The sequence below is a fragment of the Ascidia mentula genome, chromosome 1, assembly GCF_947561715.1.
Source record: "Ascidia mentula chromosome 1, kaAscMent1.1, whole genome shotgun sequence".
NCBI classification, from domain to species: Eukaryota; Metazoa; Chordata; class Ascidiacea; order Phlebobranchia; family Ascidiidae; genus Ascidia; species Ascidia mentula.
The window spans coordinates 27,409,271-27,433,980 of record NC_138566.1 but is presented as its reverse complement, the minus strand read 5'-3'; the positions used below and the strand labels follow the sequence as shown (position 1 = coordinate 27,433,980).

Sequence of the window (24,710 nt, the reverse complement as noted above, 5' to 3'; positions counted from 1 at the left end):
TGTTATTGAATTTATCCAATTGAGACATGTTTAAGACGGTTGTAATCGCCTTTCGGTCCAACAAGACATAACACCGTTTTATTCACGAAATATTAAGTTCGATTACAGGAAATGCTGCCCACTGAATATACCGTACGTTGTATACTGACTGTTGTTTATGCATGACGAAGTATGCTCACAAATTTGAAAATTCTCCCCATGATGATATTTGGTTGTCAGTTAAATATCATACACGACTTTCAGTGTTTAGTTTGAAAACAAACAACCAAATATTATACCTGATATGGTTGAAGTGTTGTCTCTGACATTATGAGTGGAAACTTTTATGTTTGTTTCGTCGTTTCCTTGTAAAGTGGTTGTAGTTACACTTGTAGTTGGAGGTGATACTGTTGTTGTTGTTTTTGTTGTTAATGTTGTAGTTGTTTTCTTTGTAGTAGTTGTTGTAGAGATTGTGCTCGGGGCTGCAATTCACAAAACAAAGAATCTTTTCTTTCCGCTTTTGCTTGAATGTGAACTCAATGCAAATTTAAAGAAAGCTATGTCTGTGCGATGTGCATTCTATAGAATTTTGTTTTTACATGTTTCTAGTTCAAATGCCATTGAAAAGTGTTTTCATGAAAGTTTAATTTTGTAAGATGGTTATTGAAGTAGAACCGAATAGATTCAAATCGTTTGTCTCATACAGATTTAGTTCCGATTCCAGTTTTTGAAAGTTTTTATTATTCGGTTCAGTTCCGGCTTCGGATACGTAAATTGACACCTAACAGGTGTAGATAAAGTTCCAGTTTAAAGCAATTTCACCAGTCAACAACTAAAACGACTATGTCACCAAATACATGTGGTTTTTTATCACTGAGTGCGAGCCATAGGTAGATATATGAATCACCGGCGCTTAATATGCTGGTACTTCAAATAGAGACTATTACATCACAAACGAATTATTTGATTATTCAATGGAAAAGCAACGCAAAGACGCATTAGTCTAAAAACACATTTATTTCGATTTAAGTTATCTGGTTCAGTTCCCGGTTGGGTTTTTGCAGTTTTCAATTCACTGGTTCGGGTTCAGCTCCGGTTCACGAAAATAAAACGCTCATATCGGTTCAGGGGTTCGGTTTAGTTCCGGCCCAAAAAACACTTTATTATACTTGAAAAAAAATTTTCGTACTGGAAAACCGCAGACGAGCGACTATCAACGAAGCATCTGGTTGATTTTTACAAAGGCATCTTTAAAAAAAAATTGCAAACGTAGTTAATAAACCTACATGTATGTTGTGTTTCTTTATATTTTGTTCGTATAGTTGCAAATCATAGAATGGAAACAAGGTACTGCACACACGCATTTAAAGGGAAATTAATTGCATTTCAAGTAACACGCACAAATAATAATCACGTGGAAAGGATTGCGACACATTCCACGCATCACGCGACTGTGGCATGCAAGCGCATTGTTGCCGCCGTACGTATTGAGGCGTGACCTCAACAGTATAGTTGCGGTTTCCACTTACGTTTTGTAACACGCAGACAAATATATCTCGAAGCAACATTGCATTCGATACTTCTCCACTTGTATGTTGAATCAAGTGAAGTTAATGAACCCATTATCACACAATACTTTGCTCCTATTGCGATCGGTTCGTTTACTGCCCACTGTCCATTGTTTATATTTGATCCATCCGACGTCCACTTATAGATGTTTGTTCCTGCAACTCGTGCTGCTCCGATGTAAAACGAATACGGAGAAGCTAAAAAAAACACCATGATGTTGCTTTATTTGTACAAAATTTAATAATCATACATGTTACGTTTGCGAGCTACGATAAAAGTTATCTAAAGACATTTTGGAACCTTAATATTTACTCGTTTAATAATTGCAGACACTGGAAATTTATCCCTGACTGTGGGTTTGTAGGTGAACAGTAATATGGTAAATTCTGCTTATTCACTTTATAGTTTATGCAGCTATGTCAGATAACTGTTTTCTATTAGCATATATGTATTATATTTTGCAGTTTCACGCATATTAGTACGCTTCTTGTTGCATAAATAACCAAAAACTTATATCTATTTGTTATATATCACCAGCATGACCCACACAGGTATGCCAACTTTGTGTGTGCTTAAATCCTAATGGTTCCCTCTTCGCAAGCGTTAGCCTACATTGTATTTTTTAAGAAACAATTATTTTGCAAAATTTACATCGCGTTGATAGTTGGATGTTATAAGTAAATGAAACTTATATCGTCTGTTACCTACGATACAACTTCAAGTTGACATATTTAAAAATTGATCATACAAATATGGCCAAAACATCATAATACTGACAACACTTCATTTTAGGGTTTTAAGAAGAATGTTGTATTGTGATTTTTAAACACCTGTAACTGTTCCAATATTTCCAACCAGAAAGTTGAATATAGCTGTTGTTTTAATACTGGCGAGATGTGCATTGTGTGAACTACATGCTGTTGCAGCTTCTGTGTATGAATTAACTTGAGGTCCGATGAAATATTCCCTGTAGTCGTTTAACTTGTGCCAAGTTTGTGACAGAATGCCAGGAAAGCCAAGCAAACACAACGCAATCACATGCATTGCAATAACTTTCTAACATTTGTCAACCCTAAACACAGCCAACGTGGAACATTATTTCTGCCAGCAAGTCATGAAATTTATTTTCTTTTTTCGTTTTTATTGGTTGATCATTAGTTATTCTCTATGGTCATAACAAAAGTGTTCTGTTTAGCAAATAGCCGAAGCTATTGAACGTGGCAAGTGTGTATTTGCTCAATATTTCTGGTAATCAATCATTATTTACGTCTGACAAAAACCAGCAGCTTGCTTTTAACAATCTCATCATTCTCATTAGTATTAACACCATCATATCTAGCACCTTAACTAAGCACAACAAAACCTGATGAAGTTATTGATCACCACCAATGCTTGTGTTGATCTGACCAGTGATCACAATAAACCTCATCAAATCACATGCCTTCTTTCTCTACACGGATGTAACTTACGTAACTACAACGTGTAGGAGTTATCATGTGACGTCACATGCTGGGCGTGAAACCACATCAAAACCACAAACTGTTTGTCACAAGAATTGATTCCTTGTATATTTCCATTGCGTAATGAAACCAACCGACTCAACGCTCAATGTTTAACATCTTATTGGGCGGCAAATGTGACGTGTTTCGTGAATGAAGCAAACATGTGGAACCAAGTTATTAGATTTGGTGATACTGCCTTGTTTGGCAAAGTATTAACTGCCTCGGTATATTTTACATTTTACCAACAGTTTTTTAAAAGACATTTTATGTTAACTTGCCACATTTAACATCCCCAGCATGCCTAACCTTGTGTTGTTACTTTCCATCTACACTATACACTGCGAAGTAGATTTCTATGGCTTTAAAGTAATTGTTTTTGGACGTATTAGAAATGCATGGTGTAGCATTAGATAAAGTGTAATATGGGGCCTGGTTGGTTCTTGTGGTGAATAATGTCCCATGCAAGGGTGTTCATCAATGGCTTCAGTAAAATCAGTGAATAAGCCTAAACCATATGTATACGAAAAGTGTATTTGGCGTTTATGTGATTTCCAGTTAATCAAGCAATGATTTTTACCATTCGTCGTCATAAATTACATCACACAACTTCGTAATTGTTGAAAAACTCTCTCTCACGTAAGTAGGAAAGTCCCAGATGCATTCTCATGTCAACCGATATATTAAGGGCACAACACGCACATACCACAATACAGTGTGTCATTATATTGCTTATTATACGTAAGTGTGAAAACTGAAAATAGGCTTTGACCACCAGGTATCATAATGAATTATGAATCTGAGATCCAGAGCGGTGCAGAGTATCGTAATCATCATCCCCACGTCGTTCCTCTCCAACGCGACTGTAAACTTCGTCGTGTGGTGGCGCCACAGAGTCGGGTCGGTTTCTATTCTTTCGTGGTTTAGCGGTTGCGTAAGTCGGTTCATCGGGGTCACCATTGGCTTCTACTGCTTGAACAACATAGGTTGTAAATCGTATGAGAATAAATCCAATGTATTTCTATATTGTTGTTGAACTGAAAGTTGATGAACCTTAGACACAATTATCCCACAAAATATCTCAGTTTGGAACAGAAGGAAAATAACTGTCTAAAGAATTTTTTATGATATTTGCTTCCTCACCATCAACTTGTTTGTCATCTGTCTGCTCGTCACTGGTTTCTTGGTTGCTTCTGTAAACAAGTTTAAATGCACAGATAGTTTTAAACGCTCCAAATTCACGTTTAAATTAAATCACGAATATTTATTCACCTGTTGTGTTTTTTCCACCATAGGAAGGCAACAACAACACAGATGATTATGAACATGATTATTCCGATCACTGCCCCGGTAACAGCCAACGAACTGTTGTTGTTTGTTGAAGTTGCTGCAAAATGCAACAAAGAACGTACGTGAGTGATTTGTTTTGGAAAATATGTGCATTTGGAAAATGTTGTTCAATTTTTTTCTGTTTATATTAAGCTTATAACCCAGATTACATTTTAAACTTTAACTTGATCTTAAGGATGCCTAGGAGTAGGCGAAATATTTAAATCAAACACATTTTTATTGACAAACAACTTGGGGGATGTCAAAAGTTAACTGAGTTCTTTGTCGGCCGTAAGACTGACTGTGAATGTTTTCTTTACAACAAATAATTGAACCTTGTGAAGTGATTGGTTGGGCACTAGTGGCTGTGTTCACACCGGTTAATGTTGATTTACTTGAGCTGGTTAAATTTGTAAGTTTTTTGACAGTAGTGGTCGTTGCTGTAGCTGCAAAAAGGTACAAAGAAGAATTCAGAAATATATTAAGGTGTCGTTTACATTAAATATAGGCTGCGAGATACTTCATGGAAAATATAACTGACCTTTCGGTTTTCGTTGACAAATATATCTCGTTGTAACCCCACACTCTGTACTTCTCCACTTGTATGTTGAATCAAGTGAAGTTGATGAACCCATTATCACACAATACTTGGATCCTGTTGCGATCGGTTCCCCTGTTGCCCACTGTCCATTGACAACATTTGCTCCATTCGTCCACTTATAGATGTTTGTTCCTGCATCTCGTGTTGCTCCGATGTAGAACGAATATGGTGGAGCTTATCAAGCAGAAGAACCGAATAAAAATATAATTTAGAAACACGGAAGATTTACAGCTTCTCAGCGTAACTTTCATCACACAAGCAAACAAACTGCTTTGTTGGAAGTCACCACAGAATTCAAATTCAAGGGGAAATTTTAAAAAGACGAACTGCAATATATGTTTTTAACGTTTTTTTACATAGCAAAATAACGAATAACCAACTGCAATTAATTTCCTTTTAGTTTCAAGCATTGCAAATACCCGTAATGTTTCCAATCTTTTCCACCAGGAAGCTGAATTCATTTGTTGTTTTAACACTAGCGAGATATGCATTGTGTGCACTGCATGATGTTTCAGCTTCTGTATATGAACTAACTTGGGGTCCGATCATATATTCCCTGTAGTCATCCAACTTGTACCAAGTTTGTGCCAGAATGCCAGGAAAGCCAACAAAACACAACGCAATCACAAGCATTGCAATAACTCTCCAACATTTGTAAACCTAAACACAGCCAATGTGGAGCAGGAGTACTTTGAGCAATTTATTGTAGTTGATGAAATACATGGTTATGGTTTAATCGATTTGTCGGTTCCAAAAATCTTTCACGTTATTTTAATCACCATCTTCATCAGAGTTGATATTTTCCTTTTCCACAATTAAACAAAAAGTCCCGCACAAAAGAACTTTGCACTTGAAAGTTACCGGACCCTGAATTATCTCGTTTACCCGCTGGCACCTTCGGCTAATGCATAACAGATCCTCATAATCGCCTCAATGCGAATGTCGTGTTTCTCCAAAGTAGATCCCCCGCCTCTCAACGAAAGAAACTTCACCCTGTTTCTCCTTCCGTTCACAATCTGATTCCAACTGATACATATTTATATTACTCTAAGGTAACTCTTGTTGAACTACACATATTAGACATACCAGCTTGCATGGTTATGTGTACGGATATGAATCGGTGTGTGGGAGTTCTATCTTGGGAACACAAACACGCCTTCAACACTTCAAACATGATATACAGGGAAATACTTCAAATCAACAACATGATTTCGAAACGACAGAGGGATATTTAAGTGGTTCCAGCAACGTCACAATTTACTTTTGATGTTTCTCCAACGTGGGGTTAAGTTTGTTCTGCACCAACATTGCAGTCACGTGATGTTCCTATACGTCATCACCCACATTGTACTGTGTTATATCTGGAAGAAGGAAGCACGTCATCCATATACGAGAGAAAGGAACCGCCAATAAGTTGATAACTTTGCTTTATATTTAGGAACCATTTCGTGCTTGTTCTCTATTCGTGAGCTGAGCTTTTTGCTTGTTAATTAATTTGTTAAACTGGGTTGGGGAAATTTTCAAAACCATTCAAGGATTTCCCTAAAAACGTAAATACTTGAATTACATAATTTTTAACCATTGGAAACTGGGAAAGTTGTAGAAGATTTGGGTAAAAGGCATTCCGTCACCATTGTCGTTGTCGTTTACATCATGTAGCAAAATATGTTACAGATCAACTATGGTGTTTTACCGGCAACACTAGTTCCACACTGTTAATTACTTTGCAAAACATCAAGGTACCAACAGATTTGCCTACAAGTACATAGTTGAATAACAGTTGTTTGTCACATGGAAAAGCAAACCGACGTCATCGCTTCTGTCTTTAGGAACGAAGACATAAACACGCATAATAAAGTAAATATGTTTTTACATTATTATTAAACACAGTAAAACACTTTTAAACACATACATCTGACCATAAACATCACAGAAAAGCAATCAATAAATTCCTAATTATAGACATAAACCCAAAGCGGTAAAATATGCTGAATAAATTTGTGATGTCATCCTCACAAAGATTGTGACGTCATTCATAGGAATGTGAAATAAAAATGCGGAAGAAACAACACAAAGCTTGACAAAATTGTTCCATTATTACTTCTTATTCGTTTCCTTTCCTAACAATCGCATAAGTTTGTTCCGCATCATTGCAGTCACGTGATGTATCTACGTCATCGTTGTACCCACGTGCTTCCGTGTTATAACTTTGTGCATGTAAGCTTGTGTGTTGGAGGTGGTCGTACGTGTCACAATCCTCATTATTATTAACTTGGTCGTAAACCGCTTCGTTGGTAGATTCAACCCTGGATGAGGTTCCTGCTTTTGGTTGGTTTTTCTTCTTTCGTGGTTTTGCGGTTGCGTAGATCGGTTCTGCTGGGGTTGGGGTTGGGGTTGGGGTTGGGGTGGTTTCTTGTGCTTGGGAACAAAATATAGCAGTGCTGGGTTCAGAATATTTTGTAACAAATTTATGTTAATGGGTAGAGTGCACACCCGTTAGGGAAATGCATTTGTTTTGTGTAAAGTATATTTTTATGTTAAATCCAGAAGGTTTACTGGCATTGCAGCCAAGTTGGATCAACCACTTTTTCTCGAAAGTCGAGGCGAGCTCCCGGTGAGGTTTGAACTCACGACCTATCAGGCGGTTGCATGAAACGTTTCTATGTTAAATCTATTTACACGAAGAAATTGACAAATACACGAAATTATTCAATGACAAACTACAATATCCTCCGCTTACCTGCGGCTTCTCCGTCCATTGAGTTGTTTCCAATCTGTTGGGTCCGAGCTCTGGTAAAAGAAAACAAAATAAGGTTTGAAAATCGCACAAGAACAAATTTTTTGAAACTTTCTGTACCCCATTATTACGTCATACTGTTAACTTTACCTGCGTTTCCTCCATAAAACCAGTCCAGTGGCGAGGATTAATAAGATGATGACGATCACAACCCCAACAACTGCACCAACGATAGATGATGAATCTGTGACGTTTGGTGGTGAATTCACATCAACTGTTGTTGGAGAAGTGACTGAACATATTGGGCCACAGCCCGCATGATTTGGTCAGAACTGAGCCCCGTCAAATTGTTTTATATACTGTAGCGACATAATATGTTGTAAAGATGTACCGTCGCGGGTTGTGTTAGTTTCAGTGCGTGTTGCCTTTTTCTTGCGACTCTCTCACGTGTCATGTGGCACGCCATGTTCGCATCATTCGACTTACTACGAATAAAGAGCAAGCACGCCAGAATACCAAGACTGACAGATTTTAACCCGAAAATTACCGCTTCTGTGATTGTGGTATAATCATGATTCCCATAGTTATTTTAAACCAGGTTAATATTTTCGCTGCAAAAGCTTCGAAATAGAAAATGTTAATTTATCCAATACAGACATGTTTAAGACGGTTTTAATCGCCTTTCATTCCAATTGGACAATGTCCACTAAACATACGGTATATTGTATAGGCTACTAACTTCTGTATGCTCGATGATACTAAGTTGGCAGTTGATTAAATCTCATAGAAGACTTTCAATATTAGGTTTTGAAAAACAAACCTGATATGGTTGAAGTGTTGACTCTGACATAATGAGTGGAAAATTTTATGTTTGTTTCGTCTTTTCCTTGTAGAGTGGTTCTAGTTACACTTGTAGTTGGAGGAAATACTGTTGTTGTCGTTTTTATTGTTGTAATTGTTTTCTTTGTAGAAGTTGTTGTAGAGGTTGTGCTCGGGGCTGCAATTCACAAAACATCTTATTGTTACTCTCCAGTATTGCTTCAATGTAAACTCAATGCAAATTTATGAGCAAATTAAACGATGTCTGGGCTGCAGCGTACCAAATGATTCGTGTCGACTGCTATGCTGAATCTAAAGTCTGCTTGTGTGTTATTGCTGTAGACTACTGAATTTAAAACTCCGTGAACTGACTTATTTATTAATGAAAACACACGTTTGCAATACCAGGTGGCGTAAAGTTTAATTTGTTCCAAGCGCGTTTAACACGTGACTGAATTGCAACGAATTACTATTAAAAGAACGTGCGAACGACACCGCGCGACGGCGATAATAACTACAGGGCCGGGAGAAACTGTCAAAGGATTACGAAATGGGCGTTTTATAACGAAGTGTCAGAATAAATGTTTTGTCCAGCAGGATGCCAGAAATTGTGGAAATTTTTGCAGGAAAGCTTAACTATGCTTGCGTCCTTTCCGTCTAGTGTTCCAGTGTTGAGTTTCAGGAAACATGCGGCGTGGTCAGAGCTAGGCCAGGGAAAACATGTGTGTTGCCACAGTGCGGTGCGCATTTCATTGAATTTTGTTTTCACAAACTAATGACGTTCTTTCAAGTTTTTTTTATTAATTACCTTCCGGTATTCGTTGACAAACATATCTCGAAGCAACATTGCATTCCGTACTTCTCCACTTGTATGTTGAATCATGTGAAGTTAATGAACCCATTATCACACAATACTTTTCTCCTATTGCGATCGGTTCCCCTGTTGCCCATTGTCCATTGACAACATCTTTTCCATCCGTCCACTTATAGATGTTTGTTCCCGCTGCTCGTTTCGCTCCGATGTAGAACGAGTATGGTGAACCTTGTAACAAGTATGTGAGAATCACCAATTACATTATTTACCCGTTTTTAGTAAGTTATTGTAGCAAAAAAGTTCAAAAAAAAACGCAAAATGAACAGTCTAGCGAACCACCATTTGCGGACAACTGGTTAACATAAACACAGAAAAGTTTGTGATGAATACTTAAGCGTTATCTGCTTATTATATCATATTTCAACTATAGTTGACGGTCAGCGAGTATCAGAAACAGCAAATATTTCAAGCACAATTAATGCTTTAAATATCCTGCATATACCTGTAACTGTTCCAATCTCTTCCACCAGATAGTTAAATATAGCTGTTGTTCCAACATTGGCGAGACCTCCTCCCTTTCCATTGCATTCTGTTTCAGCTTCTGTGTATGAGTTAACTTTAACCCCGATGAAATATTCCCTGTAGTCGTCATACTTGTGCCAAGTTTGTCCAAAAACAACACCAGAAGACCAAATAACCCAGAGCGCAATCGTAATCAGCATCACGGCTCATTTACGGTGGATTTACACATTCTTAAAACAAAAGCTTGAGACTTAACCACATTATTTGAAGCTGATCTAGCTTGCGGACAAAACAAATCGCAACAAACGCATCAGCGCGCCACCTCACTCTACATAGGAGGTGAGGTAATCTGAAATGTGTGGGAATTCTAATCACGCAGGTCTGTCTGAAGACATAATGACCTACGCAGAGGTTTTGAATAGCCCGCTTGACAACTTTTGAAATTACGTCTTTGTTTTGTTAGCAATGCATGAGAACTTGTATTCTGTGAAATAGGCTGATAATTTCCATAGCATTTAACGTCACCGAACTTATCAGTTTGTGGAAAAATAACATAATTGAACGACAAACACTATTGCTCCAAACATGGTTTCTTAAACTTTTATGTTCCACAACCGGATATGAATCGGTGTGTGCGAGTTCTATCTTGGGAATATAAAGACGCCTGCACACTTGAGACATATACCGGAAAATGAAAAAAACTACATAAAAATTATTTTTGTTACTAAACATTCTACAAACTCCTGCTAAAATCTCTGAAAATCTACTTTCTTTAATGTGCCCACAAATAGCGAATTACACCGGTAAACTTTCAAACACAACTCGCCATGCTGTGAACAATTTTGCTGTTAAACTTACTGAACCTCTGTCATAGAGTCACCACTAACGTTTACGTAAGAATATACGTTGGTTGGTTTGACCACAGCGTTATTGACGCAACACCGCCAACATTCGCGTGGTTCTGATTGATAATCGAAACGCGTCACACGTTGCAGAGAAGACGCGTAACTACAGTGAAAACCATTCTATAAAGGAAGCATATGACGTGTGATATTTATTGTTGGTGATGGCAGACGCATTTTTGTTCCTACGGAGACCAAATTGTTTGTTAATTATTCACCAACTTGTCAGATATTCCAAATCACGACAGTTTTACCAACTTAGAAACCGGTCTTTGGTCAAGCTGCGATTCCACTTTAACCGAAATTAACAAACGCACACTGTATGACTACGGTTTTGACCTAATATTATCAATCAAATGCGATAAGGATATGGTTTTACCGGAGAATAACAAACGCATGCTGCTGTAGTAAGTAAGTTATGGCTTAACTAACGTTAGTCCATGAAGCTCATACCTGTGGTTCAACACTTCCTTTGTATCTTACGTGTAAGAATCGATGCAGGTTCGTTTTATCATCAATCAAATACACCTACGTACGTTTATCCGCTTCTGTTCGAGTGGCAAAACGTCACTCCCGGAAATTTGCACGGTGGAATGATACCACGCATAAACACACGTTACCTCGGCTTCTAACAATGTTGGATAGGAAGTATCATGAATAACAATATAATAAAAAACTGACTGCAGACAAGTTTCGGAAAGTTGCACCAAGCTTTGTGCCCAACAGATGACGGTGATTGCATAATCATCACAAAGACTTTGCCTGGCCGTGTAGTCGGCAAGATCGTCCATAGTCGCACCAAGCTGCACCGATGAGACCTTTTAGGTCAAACCTGGCCCCTGCAAGAGAATCACGAAACGTTTTTCCTTTTTTTTAAAAAAGCAGTGGTCATCTGTCTGCAGCTCATAAAAGTTTTTTAGATTATGTCCTTCTGGCACAAAAATTTTATTTTTTTTTTGTTTCCGGACGTTTTCGCCTGCTGTCCAAAGAGCCTGAAGACAAGTTTGTGAAATGAAATTTTCCCCCCTAAAAATACTAAAACAGTGTTGGATTCACGCACGTGTGATTGTTGTCCTATGGGGCAAGGATTAGTAAACAACCACAAAGTCACTCTTGCCAGAATAATTTTTCAACACTAGAAACATTTTAATGTGATTGCGGCACTGTGTATCAAGGCTTCACTCACCTGTTACTGCTCCAATCTTTTCCACAAGATAGTTATATATAGCTGTAGATTTTACGTTGGCGAGATATGCATTCAATGCACTGCATGCTGTGTTAGCTTCTGTGTATGAATTAACTTGGAGTCCGATCAAAAAATATATCAAGTCATAAAATTTGTGCCAAGTTTGTGCGAAACCACAAGGAAACAAAGTAAACCTAGAACGACTACGAACTCCATGACCTAAAACAAACGTTAGATGGATGAGATTTATTGTTAGGAAAAACCTGTGCTTTGTTTCGTTCCCAGGAAACGTAAGTTTACACTGTATTAGTTCACTGCCTGTCTCTTCATAACTTCTGTCTCCTGCATCGTAAAATCCAAACCGTGTTTATCATCGTGTTACCAACCCTCCCATGGTCTGCAGTAAACTCGTATATCTTAAATTAGAAAATATTTGTATTTCTATGTATCGTGGTTGTGATGTCTGCTTCATGTGGTGAGGATTCTGAGCAGAGGAAAGCTTCTTGTTGAATCAAATTAACTTACAAAAATGATGAATGTATTGGAAATGTTACATATGGTCACGTTTCTATCGTCGAGATCCAGAGCAGTGCAGATTATCGTAATCATCATCCCCACGTCGTTCCTCTCCCACGCGACTGTAAACTTCGTCGTGTGGTGGCGCTACAGAGTCGGCTTAGTTTCTATTCTTTCGTGGTTTAGCGGTTGCGTAAGTCGGTTCTTCGGGGTCACCATTGGCTTCTTCTGCTTGAACAACATAGGTTGTAAATCGTATGAGAATGAATCAAATGTATTTCTATATTGTTGTCGAGTTGAAAGTTGAGGAACTCTAGATACAATTATCCCACAAAGTATCCCACTATGGAACAGAAGGGAACTTACTGTCTAAGGAATATTTTATAATATTTGCTTCCATACCATCAACTTGTTTGTCATCTGTCTGCTCGTCACTGGTTTCTTGGTTGCTTCTGTAAACAAGTTTAAATGCTCAGATAGTTTTAAATGCTCCAAATTCACGTTTAAATTAAATCACGAACGTTTATTCACCTGTTGTGTTTTTTCCACCATAGGAAGGCAACAACAACACAGATGATTATGAACATGATTATTCCGATCACTGCCCCGGTAAGAGCCGACGAACTGTTGTTGTTTGTTGAAGTTGCTGCAAAAGGCAACATAGAACGTACGTAAGTGATTTTTTTTTTGGAAATATGTGCATTTAGAAAATGTTTTTGAAGTTGTGTATCAGTAAAAACAAACACCTTGTAATTGACAAACTACTTCCAGTTTAAAAATGGTCAAAAGTAATCTGAAGTCTTTTTGGCCGTAAAGCTTAGCTTAGATGTTTCCAAATATCATCACCCAATAAAGTGATTGGTTGGGCACCTTTAGTTGTGTTCACACTGGTTGATGTTGATTTACTTGAGCTGGTTATAGGTGTTTTAACAGTAGTAGTCGTTGCTGGAGTTGCTGTAGCAGCTAGTAAGTACGAAAAAGGCAGAATTTCAGAAATGGTGGTGTCGTTTGAATGGAATATACAGCGTGCTACCACGTAAGCAATAATTCGTAAGTTACCTGCCGGTATCTGTTGACAAATGTATCTCGATGTTACATTACATTCCGTACTTCTCCACTTGTATGTTGAATCATGTGAAGTTAATGAACCCATTATCACACAATACTTTGCTCCTGTTGCGATCGGTTCCCCTGTTGCCCACTGTCCATCTTTAATATCTTTTCCATCCGTCCACTTATAGATGTTTGTTCCTGCTTCTCGTTTTGCTCCAATGTAGAACCAGTATGGCTTGGCTAAACACAACATCAGAAGGTTCTTATGTACCTTATTTGCATATTTCCATGTTATTTTCCGATATGTTACGTAAGGCATAATAACACAAAAACAAAAAATACTTTCAAAAAAATTATTTAACTTTTTTTTGATTTGTGAACACAGTGTGTAATTTAGTGTTACGAACAAAACATTAAATAATTTAGATTTAAACCACCTGTAGTCCAGGCAAACAGAAAAATGGGCAAAGTTTGTTGATGCACACGCACTGATAAACTGTGTTTTCTTTAAGTTTAACTTGTAGCAGATGTTTTGACTCAAATAAACTTTTGGAGCTTTGTTAAATGACCAGAGCTTCAAATATGATGCGAACACTGCATCCCCAATAGAGAAAGGGCCATGGACCAGGACTTATACCGGTCACTGGTTCCACTGAATGGGCGAAATATGTTAATGTGATTCCGACTATGATAAAACCCAGTGCCGCCATTTTTTTAACAACCTAAAATATACCTTCATGTACCATTGGGGCGTTATAGGACGTGAAAATATACAGAAATAATTCATTTGCAATCCTTAAGCAGTTAAACATAGAACGTGAGGCACAAACATTGGGGACGTTGTTGATGTTATTTTCGCTACAATATCACAGACAACAAACAATTTCATTACTTTTCAAATACCTGTTACTGTTCCAATCTTTCCCATCAGAAAGTTAAATATAGGTGTTGTTTTAGGCTGGGCGACGAAGGCTTTGTAGGCATTGCCACGACCCGCATTATGTGAACTACATGCAGTTTCAGCATCTTGGTATGAATTAACTTGAGGTCCGATGAAATATTCGTGGTAGTCATCAAATTTGTGCCAAGTTTGTCCAAAAACAAGAGAAATTATGAACCCAAGTATTATGGTCAATACTTTCATCTTATCAAACTTAAACCTGAAATTAGAAGCCATCTCAGAATAATTTTAAACAATAAATTTTGTTCATTGTCCGTGAGTAAATAGAAAAAAAAATTGTGTCAAGTTTGGAAAATAAATGCAAGTACCAGAGTTAACATTTTCGCATCTGCAGTTGAATAAATACGCATTTCTTGTGTTTGATTATTAGCTTTATAATTATACTTTGTTTACATTGGAATTGTGTCAACGATGGTCACACGAAATTAATGGCGAGCTTTTATGTCGTTCATTGATTTGTTTCTTGCCATTCTGGATTTTTCTTTTGACGATCTTGACAATGTATTCTTACCAGTGGAAGTATTATCTTATGTTACAATTAAAACGAACTTTGCAACGAAAATAAATATAAGAATTATAATGTTGTTGATCAGACTGAAGTACTAAACTATCTAAAAAGCTGCTACAGTTGTTGCATCAATGCGTTATCTCAGACCATTAAATGCACAAAAAATGAACGCATCCTTGAGCTGTCTTTGTACGGAAATGAGTAAATTGTGTGGGAATTCTGATCACGTAGTGTTGTCATCACAAGGCTTATACATAACTGGTATGGTGCCTACATGATCTGAAAATGTATTACAGAGTTTTACTTGAGCGTTGGCTCTGCAACTAATCCCATTTTTAAACCATTATAAGTATTGCCCTTATGTTGGTTAAGTATGAATGAGGTTCGAATAATTTATCCCTGTGGCCATCCAACTTAACCCAAGTTTAAGCAGCAACAACAGGAAGTAAAACATCATATTCAGAACTCTCCTGTTGTCTTAACACCTGGAAATATCTCCTGATTTGAAATAAATTAGATGAGTATTTTGGATACAAGATTTGTTTCAGATTCTATGTGAGGCCACATCCAAACTGCCCGGCTGAGGGAGTGCAACTTGCTCCAGGTTTGGTTGATGGTGACGCGGAACAAAATAACATGGGCGTTAGTGTCAATGCGATGTTCAGGCCAGAATGCCGAGCATAGAAGTGCGATATTTTATCAAGGAAATCATTCACAATCAACAAAGATAAGAAATATCCAAATTATGCACGTACGTAGCTGTACAATATTGCTCACATTCAAACTGGCTGTTGTTCGTTTGTTGCCCAAAAAACGCTGTATAGTTTATCTACTTTAATTAACTTATTACTCAGTAATCATGACATCCAGTAACTACCGTCGTAAAACATAATTTGGCAGCAAAAGGTGGCTGTTTCTTCCACTGAGGTGAACACTGAAGCAACCGCAATACTTCCTGGTCTGGTAAATGCTGACTAAAGGAATCACAACATCGCCTCTAACGCCGAAACAAACCGCCTTCCTTTGCACGGAAATGAGTAAATTGTAAAACGTGTGGGGGATTCTAATGACGTATTGTTGTCATCGAACTAATTCTCACAGGTGTAGCGACCATACATGAAGATGGGGTGCCTGAAATACGAATGACTTCACGAATGGCTTCAGGTTCCTCGTAACTGTTTTGCTTTTGACTTTCTCAAACTTTTAAAACCGAAATTAAGTGCTTGAAGGTTCTGACGTATTTGGTGTTTCTCAATTTGTTTCCTGTCAACTTAAATAACGTTGTTGTGTTCCTCAGACAAAACAGTTTGGAAACACTGATCTCGACGAACGTAATTTAGCTGCACGAAAACTGTTGTAAGTCACATGCGCATTTTCTATCCTTTATGTTTAAAAAGTCTACATATTTGGATTTTATGGAGAATTTCTGATACTTCAACTGCGCGTCAGCGGTGAAAACGATCGACCTACTAAAAGTTGTTAAATAAAGGTGTGACGTCATTCACATAGGTTATGACGTCATATAAAGGAATTATGACAAAATGTTATAAAACACTAAATTGAGAAGGCTCGGGCAAATATATTGTTTGTTCCATCATTACTTTTGTTTCCTTGTTAAACTGCATATTATACCAACCAGCTTGCATGGTTATGTGTACGGATATGAATCGGTGTGTGGGAATTCTATCTTGGGAACACAAACACGCCTTCATACTTTAAACATTAAAGCCATTTCTTATACTTATGTGCGCTTTTATTTAGATAACACACGGCTTAGTATGGGGGGAATAATATCCACCTCCCACGTCCAGATACGAATTTAAAGGAACCGTTACTCAACTGGTTGCTGTGATTTCCTGGGTTACCTTTTTTGTGTTTGTTGTATCAAGCTTACCATTGTATCACGTTAAACGATTTCCACTTCAAGATAATGGTATTACAAATTCGCGACCTCGTACGATAATTTATATTTTCTGATGTTACAAAGCAACATAGAGGTACGTGGATAAACAACCAACTTACTAAAACACAACTAGAACCACAAACAAGGAAGCAATGAGATTAACAGAAAACGTCGGGGCCTTCGTTTATTCAACAAAGGAACGCAAAGATTTTTTCCAACTTATATCTTTGCAAAGCCTGTCTCAACACGCCTTGCATTCTTCACCAGTGCTGTCAATCCACATACTTTAGACAGAAAAGTTTTCTAAGATTTTGTACATGGGCACCCTGCTCAACTATAAATAAATAATTTTGTACATTTATTTATAAATGAGCAGGGTGCCCAGAGTTTAAATACTTTGGCTCAACCACCATTGATTAAAAGAATGGCAACAAATTATTCGACTTTCATGTAAGAACTTTCACCCCCAGTCATGGAAGTGTTTCCCACATTCTTGTTTACGTATTTATTTTGCTTTATGACGTCATAGTCGTGGTTGGTGTTTCTGGGTGGTTTGTGTTGGTTGTTTATAGGTTGGTGTTGGTTGGTTGATGGAATGGTTTGTGGAACTATGTACGTTTCATCTCCATCCTCTGTAACATTCACTTTAAACCACACGATATAACCTGGAGGTTTTTTTGTTAGTTTTGCAACAAAATATCCTCACTTACCAATAGGCCTGGTCCCTATCCCATGGTTGGTTTGGTGACCAGTTCTGCGTATGTGAACAACAAGCTTTAACCTTTCTATGATGAAACTAAGATTGTGTTCATCACTGTAAACCAGCAATCACAAGTTAAAATATCCTTTGCCAGGGATAAGATGGCATCCATTTTTATATGACCAAAATATAACTTCCTAAGGTAAGTCAGGGAAATATATCCCTGTATTATCTTTGCAAAGGTAACAGTTTAAGCATAATTCCATGCTTAAAGCCATAGCCGATAACCGGGTATAATTATCCCTGTTTTGCCAATTATGGGTCACAAACAAACGAAGTAAACTACAACGTAGCACAGTAACCTAACGTAAACCATTATCTTGACGCACCTTAACAAAATAAAGCAATTACCATCATGCTGTCGGTACCACCCTCGGAATTTAGTAGCACAAAGTAGTTTTCTTGCACTGTACAAACATATCTTTGCAAAAATAAACTGGAAAAAACGTGGTAAAACCAAGTGAGTGCACTTCCAAATGTTCGTAGGCTATGATTCATTTGGTGTATATCGCGGTTATGCGGCCTTGTTCAGACTTTCAACATCAAAAACACTCTCTTCAACGTAGTTTAGGTGTTTTTTCATTGAAATTTGGTTTACCGTTTGTTGTGTTGATCTTCCCCAAAAGATAGTTAAATATAGCTGTTGTTTTAACATTGGCGAGATATGCATTGTGTGAATTGCATGCTGTTTCAGCTTCTGTGTGTGAATTAACTTGAGGTCCGATCAAAAATTCGTGGTAGTCGTCCATCTTGTAACAAGTTTGTGCCAAACAAGAAGGAAACAAAAGTAAACTTAGAACGACTACGAACTCCATGACTTCGGTCTGAATAGGTGTGAAAATAAACGTTAAAAAAAAACTGAAGAAAAACTTTTGTTTCGCACCCAGGCAACGTAAGTTTAGAATGTATTAGTTCACTGCCTGTCTCTTCATAACTGCTGTCTCCTACACCGTAAAATCCAAACCGTGTTTATCATCGTGTTACCAACAATCCCATGAGACACAACCACACAATACACGGATGTGGATCAATGTTGGTTTAACGTGGGAGTTTATTTTCATAACGACTCACGTTCCCACACTTCTGCTGGCTTAGTGACGATCTCTATGGAACCAGACTGTTGTTTGCTGGCTTTCATGTTATTCAGTTTCGTTTGGTTTGGTCACAAAAATAACAGTGTCTAAATCATCGGGAGTATCAGATTATTTGAATACGACATTGTTTAAACTTCACAAACACATACAATAAAACACATACAACAAAAGGCATGCAGTAAACTCTTAGATCTTTAATTAGAAAATGTTTCGCATTGTATTTCTATGTATCGGGGTTGTGATGTCTGCTTAATGTGGTGAGAATTCTGAGCAGAGGAAAGCTTCTTGTTGAATCAAATTAACTTACAAAAATAATGAGTGTATTGGAAATGTTACATGTGATGACGTTTCTATCGTCGAGATCCAGAGCAGTGCAAAGTATCGTAATCATCATTCCCACGTCGTTCCTCTCCCACGCGGCTGTAAACTTCGTCGTGTGATGGAGCTACAGAGTCGGGTTGGTTTTTATTCTTTCGTGGTTTAGCGGTCGCGTAAGTCGGTTCATCGGGGTCACCATTGGCTTCTTCTGCTTGAACAACATAGGTTGTAAATCGTATGAGTATGAATCCAATGTATGTTTATATTGTTGTCGAGTTGAAAGTTGAGGAACCCTAGATACAATTATCCCACAAAGTATCTCACTATGGAACAGAAGGAAAATAATTGTCTAAGAAGTATTTTGTGATATTTGCTTCCATACCATCAACTTGCTTGTTATCTGTCTGCTCATCACTGGTTTCTTGGTTGCTTCTGTAAACGAGTTTAAATGCTCAGATAGTTTACGCTCCAAATTCACGTTTAAATTAAATCACGAACGTTTATTCACCTGTTGTGTTTTTTTCCACCATAGGAAGGCAACAGCAACACAGATGATTATGAACATGATTATTCCGATCACTGCCACGGTAACAGCCGACGAACTGTTGTTGTTTGTTGAAGTTGCTGCAAAAGATATGCAGTGTTTCACAAACGTCACGTATGTAATTTGTTTTTAAAAAAACTTTCAAATGCATTTAGAAAAGTTTTTAAAGTTGTTGCTATTGTTGTAGTAAAAGGTCATTAAGCGTAAGGTTTTCGTCAGTAGCAATGTCCTTGTTGTCACTCAAATATCTCGCCTACTTATTCGCATCGTATGTATTGCCTTTCCATAGCGATAATGACAATGTCTAGGAGTAGGCGATATATGTTTATCAGTTAAAACAAACAGTGGTGAAAAGTTATCTGATACTCGGCTGTAAAACTGACTGCAGTTGTTTTCTTAACAACAAATATTTAAACCCGATGAAGTGATTGGCTGGGCACTAGTGGCTGTGTTCACACTGGTTGATGCTGATTTACTTGAGCTGGTTATAGGTGTTTTAACAGTAGTAGTCGTTGCTGGAGTTGCTGTAGCAGCTATAAGTAAGAAAAAGGCATAATTTCAGAAATGGTGGGGTCGTTTAAATGGAATATACTGCGTGCTACCACATGGGCAATAATTCATAAGTTACCTTCCTGTATCCGTTGACAAATATATCTCGAAGTAACATTGCATTCCGTACTTCTCCACTTGTATGTTGAATCAAGTGAAGTTAATGAACCCATTATCACACAATACTTTTCTCCTGATGCGATCGGTTCCCCTCCTGCCCACTGTCCATTAATAACATCTTTTCTATCCGTCCACTTATAGATGTTTGTTCCTGCAGCTCGTGTTGCTCCGATGTAGAACGAGTATGGTGGAGCTTAAACAAATAAGAAATTATACAAACTTTATTTAAACACAAGGAAAATTTACAACTGGTTTCATTAAACAAGCAAACCAGCTGCTTTATTGGAATAAACAACTGAAGCCGTATTGGCAAATATTTGTACAAATATTGTGCAGACCAAAATCAAACATCTGCAGTTTAGTTTCTTAAATTCTACAGTTTCCAGTGAACTTCTTGAGCAAACTGATTTTTCAAAACTTACTTTTAATAACAGGAGCCATCGGGAATTGCTATTTGCTTCATCAGATGCGACAAATACCTGGTTTAGCAAATACCTGTAACATTTCCAATCTTTTTCACAAGGAACTCGAAAGCTTCAGTGTTAACTTTAGCAAGATGTTCATGCAGGTTGCTCTGTCCACTGCAGGCTGTTTTAGCTTCTGTGTATGAATTAACTTCAGGTCCAATCAAATATTCGTGGTAGTCGTCATACTTGTACCAAGTTTGTGCCAGAATGCCAGGAAAGCCCAATAAACACAATAGAGTTATTAACATTGTGATAACTTAGGTCTACTAATGCACTTAAACATGGAGAGCATGATTTCTTTGAGCAATTCATTGTAAAAATGAAACTCTTTGTTTCTAAACAACAGTCACAATCGGTTTGTGGGTAAAACATCGTCTTTCTCGTCATTATATCGGATTGCATTCATCAATTTATCACTGAATGAAACATAACGTCTCGCACAGAAGAACTTCACATTTAAAAGTTACCGGACCCTGAGATATCTGATATACCCTCAAAGTTGACAAAGTCGGCTAATGCATAACAGATCCTCATAATCGCATCAATGCGAAAAGTAAATCCCCGACTCTTAACGAAAAAACTCCACCCTGTTTCTTCTCCCGTTCACAATCTGATTTCTAACTTTTATATATTTCTACTAAGCTAAGATATAACTCTTCAACCGCTCATATTATACACACCGGCTTGCATGGTAATGTGTACGGATATGAATCGATGTGTGTGTGGGAGTTCTATCTTGGGAACACAAACACGCCTTCACACCAGAAACATGATATACCGGGAAATATTTTAAATCAACAACATGATTTCGAAACGACGAAGGGATATGTAAGTGCTTCCAGCAACATTTCAATTTACTTTTAATGTTTTCCAACGTGAGGTTAAGTTTGTTCTGTACCAACATTGCAGTCACGTGATGTTCCTATACGTCATCACCCACGTTGTACCGTGTTATATCTGGAAGAAGGAAACCCACGTCCCCGCCACCCAGATATGAGTATGAAGAGGTCAATGAGCTGATTACGTTGCTTTATATTCTGGGACCATTTCGTGCTTCTGTTGCTGAGTTTTCTGTGTCAGTGCAATTTTAAAATCAATCAAGATTTTCCTTTAAAGGTCCGCAACGTAAATTCTTGAATTACGTAATTTTTAACCAGAGGAAACTGGGAATGTGTCACGTTCATTGTTTCTGTCGAACGAAGACATAAACACACATAATAAAGTAAACATGTTTTTACATTATTATTAAACACAGTAATACATTTTTGACCACATGCATCAGATCATAAACATCACAGACAAACATTAAATAAATACTAATTACAGACATAATAACCACAACTGTAAAACTTATTAAATAAATTTGTGACATCACACAGATTGTTACGTCATTCATAGGAATATGAAATAAAAATCCGAAAGAAATAACACAAAACAACTTAAGTTTGACAAAATTGTTCCATTATTACTTCTTATTTCTTTTCTTTCCTAACAATCGCATAAGTTTGTTCTGCATCATTGCAGTCACGTGATGTATCTACGTCATCGTTGTACCCACGTGCTTCCGTGTTATAAGTTTGTGCATGTAAGCTTGTGTGGTGGAGGTGGTCGTACGTGTCACAATCCTCATTATTATTAACTTGGTCGTAAACTGCTTCGTTGGTAGATTCAACCCTGAATGAGGTTCCTGCTTTTGGTTGGTTTTTCTTCTTTCGTGGTTTTGCGGTTGCGTAGATCGGTTCTGCTGGGGTTGGGGCTGGGGCTGGGGCTGGGGTGGTTTCTTGTGCTTGGGAAACAAACGAAAGAGTAGTAGTTGTGCATAATTCACTAGAACATATTTGTGGTTATGATAGTTTGCGGATGTGTTGTTCTCCAATACCAAGAAATAACATTGCTTTGTTTTGTTTCCGTAGAAAGAAACCTTTTGTTAAACCACGAAAACAAAACATCCGCGCAAACTGATTGCTTACCTTGGTCTCCTCCTTCCCTTGTCCCGTTGACAAACTGCTGGTTGTCAGCTCTGCTTGAATCGGAAACACAACACGGTTTACTTCGGTCAGTTGTGTCGGAACTTAAAAACTTTCTGTAACCCATTGTTACGTCATACTGATAACTTTACCTGCGTTTCCTCAATAAAACCAATCCAGTGGCGAGGATTAATAAGATGATGACGATCACAACCCCAACAACTGCACCAACGATAGATGAAGAATCCGTGATGCTTGACGGTGAATTCATGTCATCTGTTGTTTAAGAAGTACATGAACGTTTGAACACTTCCGCGGAAGCGTGCGGACATAAATTGGTAAAACCAAAACCGTTGTTGTTCGAACAATGTAGTTTTTCGTAGTCGGCCATCCATGCAACTTGCAAACAGTACTGTAATATTATACCTGGTTTACTTGAACTATTGTCCCCAACATTATGAACGGTGACGTTTGTTGTTTCATCGTTCGAATGTAGTGTTGTTGTTGTTGTGCTTGGTGGTGTGGCCATGGAGATATGTTGAGTTGTGGTTTTCTTTGTGTTTGTAACTAAACAACATTTTAGATTCGCGTTTTTATTGATTTTAGTAATTTTAAGCCAGAAGTGTTTCTGGTACGCAAGTAACTAAAATAGCATTATTTACAACGACTTCAGACCTCACAATGCGCATTATTGCATCACAGTTTTACCTGCATTCCAGTTACAAGTGTTTATGTCGCACTTACACGGTTGTTCTTTTTCTCATAACTGTTAAACGGAAAAGGACCTTTTTAACCAGAAACAGGTTGGAAAACAACAAAATAACGTCTTTAGTCAACCTAAGTGATGCGTACTACAGTCTGTGGCCATTAAGATCCCGAGGTAATGCAAGAAGTTGTTTACTTTAAAAGCAAATAAACATAGTTTCAAACCCATTGTGGTAAAGATGATAATGGTAAAGGTTAGTGATAAAGGTTTGGAACCACTGGTTTAAGGGATGTAATTAATATTATTGTGTACGCACGCATCCTTATAAATGTCTGCTATATTTTAAAAACTATTCGTTCCTAAGCTTTTGGCTTTCACTGAAGTTTGTGTTTGTAGTGGAATTGTCATGAAAACAGTACAAATACAAAACGTGATTTAGTTACAGAGGGATTCGATCAGAAAAAAATATGCGAGCCAAGGTTTCATCTAAGAAGATTTAATTAGGTGTTTAGATATAATTTTGACAAAGTGGTTGTGTACATTACCTTTCCATATTCGTTGACAAATATATCTCGAAGCAACATTGCATTCCGTACTTCTCCACTTGTATGTTGAATCAAGTGAAGTTAATGAACCCATTATCACACAATACTTTTCTCCTATTGCGATCGGTTCCCCTGCTGCCCAATGTCCATTGTCAACATTCGATCCATCCGTCCACTTATAGATGTTTGTTCCTGCAGCTCGTGTTGCTCCAAAGTAGAACGAGTATGGTGGAGCTAAACACATACCTTATGTATACATAACAACCTTCTGAAAATAAACCATCTTCAGATCTCTATGTTAATTTCGAACATGTTGCGTTCAACATGTTAAAACAAATACAAAACTGTATTCAAGATATTTACTGTGATTTTAGGCATATTTAAATGTTGTTTTTCTATGTAACATTTTCGTGTTTTAATTTGTGAACACAGAGGTAATACGAACGAAACACTATAATTGTAGGCTTTAACTAATTGCAGTCCAGGCAACCAGAAAAATGAGCAACGTTTCCACTGATAAACTGTGTTTTCTTTAGGTGCAACTTGTAGCTTATGTTTTGAGTCAAATAAACTTTTGTAGCTTTGTTAAATGACCAGAGAATCAAATATGATGCGAACACTGCATCCCCAATAGAGAAAAGGGCACGCGCATTTTACTGATTGGGCGAAATTTGTTAATGTGATTTCGATTATGATAAAACCCACTTTCGCCATTAAACAACCCACAATATACCCTCATGTA

General features: G+C 37.5%; 3 protein-coding genes across 3 annotated transcripts in view; all 3 read right to left on the bottom strand.

The window, feature by feature from the left end:
• Window positions 1-6,897: 6,897 nt before the first annotated feature.
• LOC145911476 (uncharacterized) lies at window positions 6,898-10,463 on the bottom strand. The gene is made up of 6 exons (XM_082998843.1): window positions 9,850-10,463; window positions 9,342-9,575; window positions 8,535-8,711; window positions 7,865-8,006; window positions 7,718-7,767; window positions 6,898-7,395 (listed from the first exon to the last, which is right to left on the bottom strand). Exons 1-6 carry the CDS (start codon window positions 10,067-10,069, stop codon window positions 7,082-7,084), a joined length of 1,137 nt encoding a protein of 378 aa, XP_082854969.1. The 5' UTR covers window positions 10,070-10,463; the 3' UTR covers window positions 6,898-7,081.
• Window positions 10,464-12,302: 1,839 nt separating this feature from the next.
• On the bottom strand, window positions 12,303-14,983 carry LOC145901986 (uncharacterized). Its single transcript, XM_082989820.1, has 7 exons — window positions 14,881-14,983; window positions 14,430-14,686; window positions 13,533-13,766; window positions 13,344-13,436; window positions 13,005-13,119; window positions 12,876-12,925; window positions 12,303-12,701 (listed from the first exon to the last, which is right to left on the bottom strand). Coding segments are annotated over exons 1-7 (819 nt in total). The 5' UTR covers window positions 14,883-14,983; the 3' UTR covers window positions 12,303-12,633.
• Window positions 14,984-19,102: 4,119 nt separating this feature from the next.
• Window positions 19,103-24,710, bottom strand: part of LOC145891263 (uncharacterized) — a 34,723-nt gene continuing 29,115 nt past the window's right edge. The window contains exons 3-5 of the mRNA XM_082981917.1: window positions 20,055-20,147; window positions 19,569-19,694; window positions 19,103-19,281 (exon numbers count right to left, since the gene is read on the bottom strand). Of these exons, the coding sequence (XP_082838043.1) occupies window positions 19,103-19,281; window positions 19,569-19,694; window positions 20,055-20,147 (398 nt within the window). The remainder of the gene's footprint in view (window positions 19,282-19,568; window positions 19,695-20,054; window positions 20,148-24,710) is intronic.

Excerpts from the sequence above, each read along its gene's own strand:
- LOC145901986 (XM_082989820.1), bottom strand. Across the intron at positions 12,926-13,004 it reads TGGTGGAAAAAACACAACAG|AAGCAACCAAGAAACCAGTG; the intron begins GTGAATAAACGT and ends ACTTGTTTACAG. Across the intron at positions 12,702-12,875 it reads AGATGACAAACAAGTTGATG|AAGAAGCCAATGGTGACCCC; the intron begins GTATGGAAGCAA and ends TTGTTCAAGCAG.
- LOC145911476 (XM_082998843.1), bottom strand. The coding sequence starts at position 10,069 with ATGCTGATTACGATTGCGCTCTGGGTTATTTGGTCTTCTGGTGTTGTT. Across the intron at positions 8,712-9,341 it reads TTGTCAACGAATACCGGAAG|CCCCGAGCACAACCTCTACA; the intron begins GTAATTAATAAA and ends TGTGAATTGCAG. Across the intron at positions 7,768-7,864 it reads GTTTTATGGAGGAAACGCAG|AGCTCGGACCCAACAGATTG; the intron begins GTAAAGTTAACA and ends TTCTTTTACCAG.